This window comes from Cryptotermes secundus, unplaced genomic scaffold (assembly GCF_002891405.2).
Source record: "Cryptotermes secundus unplaced genomic scaffold, Csec_1.0 scaffold2244, whole genome shotgun sequence".
Taxonomy (NCBI): Eukaryota; Metazoa; Arthropoda; class Insecta; order Blattodea; family Kalotermitidae; genus Cryptotermes; species Cryptotermes secundus.
The window spans coordinates 16907-29073 of record NW_019735495.1 but is presented as its reverse complement, the minus strand read 5'-3'; the positions used below and the strand labels follow the sequence as shown (position 1 = coordinate 29073).

At 41.1% G+C, this 12167-nt stretch overlaps 1 protein-coding gene across 2 annotated transcripts in view; it reads left to right on the top strand.

The window, feature by feature from the left end:
* Positions 1-11621, top strand: part of LOC117282713 — a 35745-nt gene extending 24124 nt beyond the window's left edge. Inside the window, exons 1-2 of one of the 2 annotated variants that reach the window (XR_004513557.1) lie at positions 6174-6772; positions 9101-9182. Coding sequence is in view for 1 of the 2 variants with exons in the window: in XM_033753450.1 (XP_033609341.1) it covers positions 9101-9501 (401 nt within the window). In the remaining variant the exon portion in view is untranslated. Of the gene's footprint in view, positions 1-6173; positions 6773-9100 lie in introns of those variants that run through there. The other variant, XM_033753450.1, reaches the window with a different exon arrangement.
* The last annotated feature ends 546 nt before the right edge of the window (positions 11622-12167 follow it).

The following is a 12167-nucleotide window of genomic DNA, read 5'->3' as shown; positions in this document are numbered from 1 at the left end:
TTTTTTTTTGTTTCCTCAAATGAAAAGAGACATGAAAGGAAAAAACGACGGAGGCGCTGTCAAGCATCTCAAAAGATGAATTTAGACAATGTTTTGAAAAATGGAATAAAAGACTAGACAAGTGTATTAGTGTAAGTGGAGAGTACTTTGAAGGGGATTGAAGGTTTATGCTTAAAATTTGAATAAATAAGTTTAAAAAAAATAAATTCGGTTTCTTTTGGGTACCCCCTCGTATTGTACATTGCACATTCTAAAAGACATACCCGTCCTCTCGTCATAGAGGGCGCCCCCATCAACAAACCCGCAACTTTCTGACTGAAACAAAAATCTGATCTTGAGCCACAGACGGATGCTTTGTCGGTAGTAACATAACTTTGACTTTTACTTTGAAACAGACAATGAAACAACATTCGCTGCTAGGCAACAGATTTCTAATAAAGGAAAATGGAGAACCGCTGCTAGGGGACGGCTCGGTAAACACGTCCCCGCTGCAACGGATACTCATACAGCAATAGAGGCAACTATTGGAAACTCTGTTTTGAACGCGGTTCGTTGCCGTGGAGCGGGTCCGAATACCTCCACCGTAGCCCTGCGATTCGTAGGAAGCGATGAAAATGGAGCCCAGTGCTTGAGAGTATAACCGGGCCACCCTATTCCTGAGGGATATAAATACGGGAACTTGACCCTCCAGGTTGGGGGAGTCTCGAATCTGAGACAGTAAAATGCGGTCATGAGTCCCGCGGGACTCGGACCCGAGAATGACCAGCAACAATTGTAAACGACAGACCCAACCTATCGTCATGGAGAATATTACATAAGAACTATAACCACAAGTGTTCAGTTAGGAAATAGAATTACTGGTCGTGAGTCTCGAGGGGCTTGCCGAAGAAGACGAACTGATTGGCGGTAAACCCCCAGTCGTAAAGTAACTCTGACTCTGAGTCCTGGGGGCTCAGTGGTACTGAGGGTCAGGCGGTGAAGAGAAGACTACGAAGTTGGTGTGGAATTGCCACCGCGAAACAGTTGTAAGGAAAGCAGGCTTTTGGAAAGGAGCCGCCGTTCAGAGAGGACTTGAGCACGGAGGCAGAGGAATAATCATTGTTAGAAGCTGTTACCTGGAAACGTCTAATGAAGGCTGTAACAGACTGAGAACACTAGTCTGTGTGCTGTAGTGGTTGGTAAAGTGTGTAAATTAACGATAACGCTACAATTAAGTGTAAATACGAGTTGTGTGTTAAACTGGTCAATAAATCCAAATCCCATCGAGAATCACTGTAAGTCGTGAACATATACAGGATCTTCCGCAGTAGATCATGCACTAACTTCTGTAGCGTGTGTTACAACGTCTGCCTAGTGAGTTGAACGGTCTCACGCTTGACCAGCGCGCCTAATCGCTCACTTTTGAATAGGTAATAGACTCTAATAAATATTCTAAAGGTTTTGGCTACAATCATTTTTATTTGCAATCTTCATGTAATCCTCTTGTTGAAGATTACACAGCGGCATTGTGCATGATTCGCGAAGGGAATGTGCCGTCTGTTTGGTGTGAGATGAATTTCAAGTGCCGAAGCCTATGAGAGAAGTAGACGGCACGAGTTTTGTCTCCACAGATATTAATGTTCCAGCGCTTGCACCACGTATCAATTGAAGTGACCGCGCTACACCTTTCAGAGAACATCACTCTCTTTTCTATCCGTGGCATAGATTGGATAGAAAGGACTTGATTACATTAGTCGAAAATTGTAATTGATTAACCTGCATTACAAGCCAAGGTGCAAGGTTGTATCGAAAGATTTTTCGATATCCATGAATACTGCCGCCATAGAAATGTTACTCTTAAAATTTAAGGTCATATTGCCGTACGCTTCATACATGGCAGTGTCGTGCTATGTCGTGCATGGAAACCAGACTGACTTGCATTAACCATGTCTTTCACCTTAAAGTGACTCTGGACCATTTTAGGATGACTTAATCGAAAAGTTCGCCCGTAGTGGGCAAGAGGTTCATCGGACGTAAATTTCGATTTCCTATCGAGTTCCCGGTGAAGTTACGAATTTTGCGTCCTTCCAAGAATTCGGAAAATGGGACAACCGAAGACAGTGACTAAATAAATGTGTCATGTATACGCGGCCATCTTGGCACGTGCCTGAGGCATTCGTTTGGAATACCACAAATTCCACCGGCCCCTCTCAATTTCAATTAATTTCTATTTTTATAAGGTCTTGCTTTTTCTGAGATGATATCTTCTACCCCTTCTACCCCTACCCCTCTAGCCTCCGCTCGCCGTAATTTTAGAGATACCTGAAGATGACCAATGTTGGTTGAAACATGTAGTATGCACAATGTATAAGAGATTTTAACGTTTAAAACTTTTAAATGTTTTAAAAGGCAAGTTGCAACTAGCGGGAATAAATATTATTATTATGGAAATGGATTCTGAGGTTGTAGGTGCTTTGAATTGCGTGCGCTTTCTATGTCTGGCTTTTCCGATGACGTCCTTAAATATCGAAAATAACAGGAAAAATACTGAAAGTGAAGATAGAAAGTATATCTGTCCACCATTCTTGAATTGAGCACTAGGTGAATGTGAATGGTCAGCTTCACGACCTTGCCGCTAAAATCCCGGGGGAACAGACCATGATACGAATTGAATGGGAGGTTGGCTGGGCTCCAGAATCAGTCTCGACGTTGTGGAGAGGAGAAAAATCTCTTGCCCATGCCATGAACCGAACTTCGGCCGTCCAGACCGTACCTATACTGGCTTAGCTATCCCTTTTATTGAAGCAATATACTGAAAGGCTGAATATGTACGTAGGGAAGAGGGAGGCTGCACACTAAAGTAGAATAATGACTCAGTCGGTAAAGCAGCTGTATGCCCATCAGCTTTTAATTTCTAAACAGAGAACAATTTATGTTGCGCTTCCAAGTTCTCACAGCAGTGAGTAGGCATAGTACTGTTATCCGGAAGAAATTTACCCACTCCCAGGGTTGAAGAATTCGAAAAGCAAGCAAAAGACAAGACCTCAGCTTAATGCTTGCTTCGATACTGAATATGGAGGCAGTACATTCCTACGAAATGTCTCTGAACTTTTACCACAATACAAGGCGTAAAAAAACAGGAAAAAAAATCCAGAAGAGTTCTGATTTCTGGGATATAACAATATGTAGCCCGTTGAAAGTCAACCGACGTTTCGGATGAACATGTCGCCTCCATCATCTGCTTGGCACCTGCTTCACGCTGGTTTCTTGCTTGTCTTATTATTCGACCCTGACACGTTCTTGTGAAACATCCATTGACTTTCAACGGACTACAATGTATTATATCCCAGAAGACAGAATTCTTCATAATCCCCTCAGTAAGAACATTAAGTCCTGCATTATTTTCCTTGAGCACACAAATTACGTCGCACCTGAAGAAGATGTAATTTGATTGGAACTAGACTTCATGATGACTGCACTCAGATTTATTAGTGTAACGCTGGCGCCAAAGAATACACACGCCTACGGCAAGATAAATAGCATTTTCCAGTTCCTAAATCCAATCCAAAGAAATGACACAACATTGCTCAAGGTCTACTGGTATCCAGACAAGCTTCATGATGCGCCTTGTACCCTTGAGTTCTCCTTGTGTCCACATGCGTACGCAACTCTCGGTAGACCCCGTTACTCCTTTATGCGTTAAATAACATGAGAACAGAAGGGCAGATCTCCATGACAATTTTAAGATTAAGGCAGCGTCCGTTGTAACGAACGTACTTTGCTGCGGACACCACGCAGTTGCAGAATGCGGTGCGTAGATTTTTGTCTGCAATGGAGCCAGAAGAAAGCGTAGCATTCGCCTCTCTTGTTTATTTCTACAACGGACGTCACGACGTTCGTTACAACGGACGCATTTTGTGCGCTCGTGTGGCACCAGCCTAAAAGTTGTGGGGAAGAGCTAATCGCCTGCTTTCTTTTCATACGATACGAATTGCATAGAAAATGACGCCTCCAAAAATTATTCGTTTCCGAGGGAACGTCTTTACCGAATTGTTACCTAGCAACGATAGAGAGAGATACAGACACATTCTTCTATTTTTGAATGTATTTTTTGCCGCGGGAATGTGTTTAACGAGCTGTTGCCTGGCAAACGATAGGAAGGATACACATAGAAAGACACACACTGATGGAAGAAATTTATGAAGTAGCCGTTGAGATGGGTTCAGGTGCCATGATACACATACCAAATTTCATATATATTTTGTTTCGTGCACAGAAAAGTTGATATGGGAGAAACATAGACACACAGACGCCATGGGGATCGCATAAGCCTAATATAGGAAAGTCGGCTAAAAATCGTTGAGGCAATTAAATTTTCATTTATATCGTGCCAATTTAACGACGATTTTATAGAAAGATCTACATTTTTTCTGTTGTTCTGTTGTTGTTTCTGTTGACGTAGCTCAGGTGGCTCGTTTTTTTTTATTGCTAGTGAGGTGGGACTAAGTCCCTTGTACTGCGGCCACTTCTGGCCTATTGTACCAGCCCCAGATGATAGGTGAGGGTGATTGTAGAGCAATTGCTGGAATGAAGATTGGCAGGGGAAACCGAAGTACTCGGAGAAAACCTGCCCCAGCGTCACTTTGTCCACCACAAATCCCACTTGACCAGACCCGGGATCGAACTCGAGGCACAGAGGTGGGAAGCCAGCGACTAGCCGCTTGAGCTATGGCGCGGCCCAAGTAACACCTTAACTCACTAATGTACATTATGTCTAATTTTGTTATTTAAATTAATATTAATATATTATTATTCTGCAAATGGGGTTTCAGCCGGTGGCAGTGGTACTAAATAAGACAACAGACAAACAACACACATAAACACGTTCCAACAAAACACAGCACACAAATGAAAAGTGAAAAGTATACTACACGCTATACATGCAGCGAATGCCCAATGTCATGTTCGCATTTTCCCCTCATTTCGCTTTACTACACTTACGTAATCCTCCTATCCTTAACACTTTTCACTTCACTTCACCCCACTTCACTGAGTTTTTTTTTTTTTGCTGATTTCCACCCTACCTTCACTTAGCCTCATTTATCATATGCCTAACCTTTTCTCTAAATATTTTTTTTCCCCTTGGCACTACAGCCCCAGTGGGCCTAGGCCTACTTCCATGAACTTCTCCGTTCACTTCGGTTTTTCTAGATCTTACACATTCGGTAGGACTCCTTGGGCGGGTGATCAGCTCGTCGCAAGGCCTCTACCTGTACACAAACACAGAAAAACGCACACACACGAACTAAACATCCATGACCTGAGCGGAATTCGAACTCACGATCCCTGCTTCCGAGAGAGCGAAGACAGTGCATGCCTTAGACCGCTCGGCTACCGTGACCGGCTTTCTCTTAAATTACTATAGAGGAAAATATCCCTCCCTCGACTTCAATAAAGGATGAGTTTTCGTCGCTTGTGGTCGATTTTCGCTTTCTAGAGCCGGAATAGCACGGTTGGTACGACGATGAGCTACGGCCTGGATGGCCGAGGAATCAAGGTTCGATCCTCAGCAGGCCCACGAGATTTTTCTCTATTCCACAGGGTCTAAACTGGCTCTGGAGCCCTTCCATTCTTCTATTCAATGGGTACCGGGCGCTCGCAATTCGAGGCTAAAGCGGCCGCGGCGTCAAACTGACCACTCATCTCCATCTAGTGCCGAGCTACACCTTCGCTCCCCCATACGCCTTACTGGAGTAGTGTTTAATTAATTAAGTACAGGGACAACTTTATCTTTGTATCTTTACCATTAGTACCGTTCTGTAGTTTTCAATAACTAAGCTTCGCCGCTGGTTAATAGTTCAATCAAAGCACTTTGAAGCTGACATTCAAATAATGAAACGTTACACCAACACAACAGCAGGGCCGCGCCATAGCTCAAGCGGTTAGTAGCTTGCTTCCCACCGCGGCGGCCCGGGTTCGAGCCAAGGTCTGGTCAAGTGGGATTTGTGGTGGACAAAGTGGCGCAGGGGCGGGTTTTCTCCGAGTACTTCGGTTTCCCCAGCCAATCTTCATTCTACCAAATTCTCCATCATTATAATAATAGGCCAATCAGTGGCCGCCGTGCCGAGTGGACCCAGTTGGACTCCACCCCCCACTAAGCGAAAAAAAAAAACGGTGACTTTCTCAGCGTGTGGTCTGCGAAGTTCAGTGAGCCGTGTCTACGTCACTCTCACTGGTTTTAACGGCAGGCCAATCGAATTGAGCTGTTGCTGCTGCAATAGGCATAGGTATAGTAGTGATTCACAAAAGCATGGAGACATGTTGAGTCACTGTACAACCAAACGCTTACGATTTTTAATCTAGCATTACGCAGTCCTTAGGAAGTCATTATGAATGAATCATTATTTTATATTTGCACAGTTGTGAAACAACAAACTGAAATCATAGACGTACGAAAATCTACGACAAATGCGGTTAAATTTTCGTACCTAATGATACCAAGTTAAGGTCAAACTGAAGTAATGGAAGCATGGATGGGCAATAATGAAGGAAACCGCGGTAAAATGCACGTGGTGTTGTGTCGTAATAGTATCACGTGATATGAACGCGCTACCGTGGAATGGTGTTTCCCCTTAATCATGGCTGAACGTGAATCGTGCCACATCTATATAACTGTACGCAGAGGGTAGAAGTCCTTCTGTTGAATGGGAGAGTGTGATATCAACGCACTAAAAGAAGAGGCAAGGTACATAAGAGGCCCGAGAGTAACTTCACACAAGGCTACAGGTTCGAGGTATGAAATGTGTACAAATGTAGTGCATGTTTGGTGCAAGTAAGAAGAAAATCGAAATGTTAATTATATTACCATTAGAAATCCGGTCGAGAAGCTAGTGGCCCCGCTGTTGAGTTGTTCATTAAGCAGTCCACTTAGTATGATCCTACTACATAACCTCGACGCTTAAAACGTCATTAAATTACTGCAAATAGTTAATCATATGACAAGTTGGCACCAACTTCGCCGACAAGCTGCGGTCTCTCGGTCCGTATAGTTCGCTTGGGGTCTAAAAACCACGGAGTTCTGTAGCCTACAAGTATTTGATATTCTGGGCCCGGGTTGTCATGTAATTATAGTTCATGATGTATGAAATTGTGTATCACTGTTATTATTTATAGACAGTACAATATACAGAGCAGGAGCAGGAATAGTGTAGTCGGTATAGCGACCGTCTACGTGATGGACGACCGAGAGGTGGGAGTTCGAGTCCCGGTATGGTCAAGAATTTTCTCTTCACCTCGTCGTCCAGACCAGCAAGTTTTAATTAAGACACATAAGATAAATAATCTTAACAAGTTTTAGTGTGTGTAAATTTATTATAGTTGACGAATACGCACTTTTTAAATGCTTTTTAAATAATTTTACAAGGATATATAATGGCAAGCAATGCAATAGCTTAGCGTAATTAGGGCACCTAATGATGGCACTGTGTTGCCGAAACATGTCGTGAAGTAACAGGTGAAACTGAGTGCACTACAAGACGGCCACTGTATACATATCATGGATATTCTAAAGGGTTCTGATGATGGTGTATAACACTCAGAATTACCGTTTTCTTTAACTTTGTCTATTGCCCAGTATTATAAAATCTGTAGAACACAACGTTTCGGATTCTTTATGGAAATCTGTTAGGTTTTAGCCCCATGTGGTCAGTTTTTACTCCACAGATGGTGCCGGATGGGCATTGCCTATGGCCTTTTTTGTATTTACAGTAATTTTTATACAATAAAAAATTAACGAAATTCTCTATTTAATCCTATGCTTTGGATTTCATGGACTTGATTTGTTGCATAAAATTTTCAGTTCAGATCTGTTCATGTTTTATCATAATTTTTATTTTCCTGTTACCTCTCTTCAACAAAGCCTGGTCTCAAGTAGTTGTACTGACATGGGTTGTCAGGTGGTTGAGGTTAGTTCTTTCCAAGGGGCCCAACAGAGTAAGTGTCTCCCCCCCCCACTTTACTACAGAAACAGATCCAATTTCTGAAACATTATGTTCCCTAGTTTTTAGAATCCCAGACAAAAGACAAAGTCCAAAACCCCATAATTCTGAATCTACTTAAAGTGTTATTTTGTTATTTTAAAGCACAATATCCTTATCATATGAAACTGCAATCATTAGTGGTCAAAATAATTCTCAGATATGACCAACTGTAACAATTAAAACCCTGACAGTAATTCTTGGAGAATATCTGACACAAGAATAAACATATGAAAACAATAACAGGACAAATCAAGAGTATAGGTAAACAAATAAATAACACCAGCTTACCCAAATAATTCTGTAATTTCAGCATAATCCTTTGATATTGTTGTCACATGGTCTGTAAAATCATTTGTTCACTTCACTTTACTATGGACTTTAACATCTATAATTTTGCCTGCGGTTCTGTATGGGTGTGAAACTTGGTCTCTGACATTAAGGGAGGAACATTGATTGAGGGTGTTGAGAATATTTGGACTGAAGAGGGATGAAGTGATATGAGGTTGGAGAAAACTGCATAATGAGGAGCTTCATAACTTGAACTTTTCTCCAAGTATAATTAGAATGATCAAGTCGAGGAGGATGAGGTGGGCAGGGCATGTAGCACGAATGGGGGAGGAAAGGAATGCATATAGGATATTGTTGGGAAAGCCATAAGGAAAGAGACCACTGGGAAGACCAAGGCATAGGTGGGTGGACAATATTAAAATGGAACTTAGAGAGGTAGGATGGGATGGTATGGATTGGATTGATCTGTCTCAGGATAGGGACCAGTGGAGGGCTCTTGTGAACACGGTAATGAACCTTCGGGTTCCATAAAATGCTGGGAAATTCTTGAGTAGCTGCAGATTTGGCTTCTCAAGAAGGGCTCAGCTCCATATATAAGTAAGTAAGTAAGTAAGTAAGTAAGTAAGTAAATGGACTTTAACATTCCTAATAACTGAAGAATGTTATAAATATTGTAAACTGAAAGGAAACGTGGGATGACATCCTTACAGCATAATAATATATACAATCAATATACACATAATGTATGAACTTGGGAGAGTAGTGTGCTGAAGGCAGAATTTTGTTTTGTTCAGCTCAAGCAATGGATCTACTACCACATCTCCTGATACTGACGATCGTGATGGCAGATGTTGTTAAAGTTCATCATGCAGCAGACAAGCTTTTAGCCATGAACCTTGAACATATCTTGAAAGTACAGAAATTCAGGTGCAAGCAACCCCAGCCACGCCTCATTCCAGTAGAAGATCTCTTTAATGTGAACTCAAAAGACCTGTACACCCCACGGGCGACAGTGTTGCATCGATGTGGCGAGGACACAGGCTGCTGTCCGAGAGAGGATATGACATGTGTTCCTCATGAAATTGAGATTGTGACACTGATGTTTAGTGTTCATGACACTCAGAATCACAGAAAATCAAAACATGAACTGAAAGCTACAAATCACACACTTTGCCAGTGTGTTGATTTTGAATAGCATGAGGAAAACATTTTGGAAGTAGTTTTTAGAAAGGGGCAAGCCCACAAGCAGACAGGTGATGTGAAAGGGACAATGACCAATGGAACAATGCCTCAGCACTCTGTCAACAGCTGTATTACTGTTCTGTTACATTTATTCATATTTATTACAACTGTACAACTGCACTTCTAGAAACATTTCAGATTTAATATAAGAATATGAGCCATGGATATAAAAGTGAAACATACACTTCATCTACTTAGCCTGAAAGGCTGTGAATGTGCAGGATGTGAGGTTCTCAAAGCCATGGCTATGTTATGCCATGTACTCTAGTAAAGTTTACTAGCATTGTGGAGGAATGTACTGCTTTCATTGTCAGCTCTGCTTGCTGCTTCCTTGGCAGCTTGACCGTGAAGTTGTGGAGGCAGTGCATTCTTTTCAAGGAATGGTAAACTTCTCTCAGACCACACAGTCTAACATCCCAGGAAATTTTCTCTTCAATGTAGATGTGGTTCAAGTTAAGATGTTTTCATTATTAGTCCACAGTAACAAAGAAAATAATTAAATACAGTCTGAGAATTGTACCTGCTACTTCCAAAATGAAGCACAGATGGTGTGACATATAGAGTGTGACTTTTGATAGAAATGAAAGGCAATGCCATAGCTTAACAGCCCCTTCCCCTGGCACTGCATTAAAACAGACAGTTTAATTAAAATTAATGTGTTTTATATAGTGTTTATGTAAAAGTAGACATAAAACTTAATGGAGCAGTTATTTCAAAAATCAAGTGAAACTTTGTGCGGGATTAGAGGTTTTCACAGTGGTGATTATGAAGAGTTCTGTCTTCTGAGTTATAAAGCCACGTAGTTCATCGGAAGTGAATCAACATTTCAGAGGTATATGTCGCCTCCATCTTCAGGGTCGAAGAATAAGCCAAGCAGGAAGCTACAACAATCAAGCAGAGCCATCAACTTGCTTGGCTTATTCTTCGACCCTGAAGATGGAGGTGATGTGTTCCTCCAAAATATTCATTGACTTTCAACAGATTATGTGACTTTACATCCCAGAAGATAGAATTCTTCAAGTGAAACATTTTTAACAGGACCTGCATGTATAGTATACAATGTAACTAAAATTCAATGCTAATGATTTTAAATAATTTTCAACAATATTTAAAGTACATACATGACATAAAACAAGATTTTTCTAGACTTGTGATGCCACCTTCTCATGCTTCTGCCTATATGGGGAGGCCAGCTGAAGTAAATACAGCTTGGTGGAGTCCCTCTTTATTTACATTTTCCAATATCCAGAATTCATAAAACATAACCAGAAGTGACATTGCTTGCTGCAGCCATATTTGCAGGTCCAAAACACACACAGTATGTATGTGAATTATTGCACTGTACACTTTCAAAGAGGACTAACTCACCAGAATACATCTATGTGATGTTTCTACTACTCAGAGGTACAGGTTGGTTTCTCATGTCAAACTACCCTTAGGAATTTAACGTGCTGTGATGAAGTAAGACTGACAGCCATGTAAAATGGTTGCATATACATTTATATATTATGTATTTTAGTTATTACATTTTCTGAATTTATGAGATAACGCCTAAGTGAAATATATGCTGCAAACCAAGAATTACTGGGGGCTACACTTTGTCTAAAACGTCTCTTGGGGATATGTCATAATTTGAACACACAACCGTATGGAGGAAAGTCCTATATGTTCCACAGGATCTCCAATATGGCAATTTTGGTTCCTACAATATATAAAAAAACAAAATATAATTGCATTCCAAAAGTTTCATCACTATTTGACGATGACGAAACATCAAAGACGTTTAAGACACACAACAGTCATATAGTTACTTCTGACAGTACTATTTGTCAACCACTACGTGTGTCCTGCTTTGTGTAAACTTCATGGCAGCTGCACTTGTTGTGAAAACACTCAGGAAACATGTACACAGAATGCTGCATAACAGAAGGAAAAATGAGAAAAATAATATTTTATTTGCTTTTTATTATCAATCATTAGTATTTTTCCTGATCACAAAGACTAGCAACAGGCTGGATGACTGAGGGGTCAGAGTTTGAGTCCTGGTAGGTTCAAGAATTTTCTCTTCTGCGCTTCGTCCAGACAGGCTCTGGGGCCCACCCAGCCACCTATCCAATGGGTACCAGGGGATCTTTCCCAGGGGTAAAGCAGCCGCTGCGTGAAGCTGGCCACTCACCTAAAACTAGTGCTGAGGTCAGAAATAGTGGAACTATACTTCCACATCCCAACACGTCTTCATGGCATGGTGATAAATTAGTTAACAACATGGGCAACTTTACCTTTCACCCACCCATAAAGATACATATGTATTAACATGTGATCTATGTAACTTTAAAATTACCGCCATGTTTTCTGCCATGTTAGTGCTGATAACCATGTAAGTTTAATTGTAACAACAACAACAACAAAGTTTTAACCTGAAGCTTTTAGATATATTATTTTTAAAGCAAAATCCTATCATGCAAACTATAACATTTAAATTATGTGTGATGTCCATTAATACACAGGTACCCATATAAAAGACTCCCAACTTTCTTATGCAGGAAATATATATGTCAATATATGATCACTGGTTATGTTGTTCTGTTAACCTCAGTGATAAAATAGTATTCAAATACA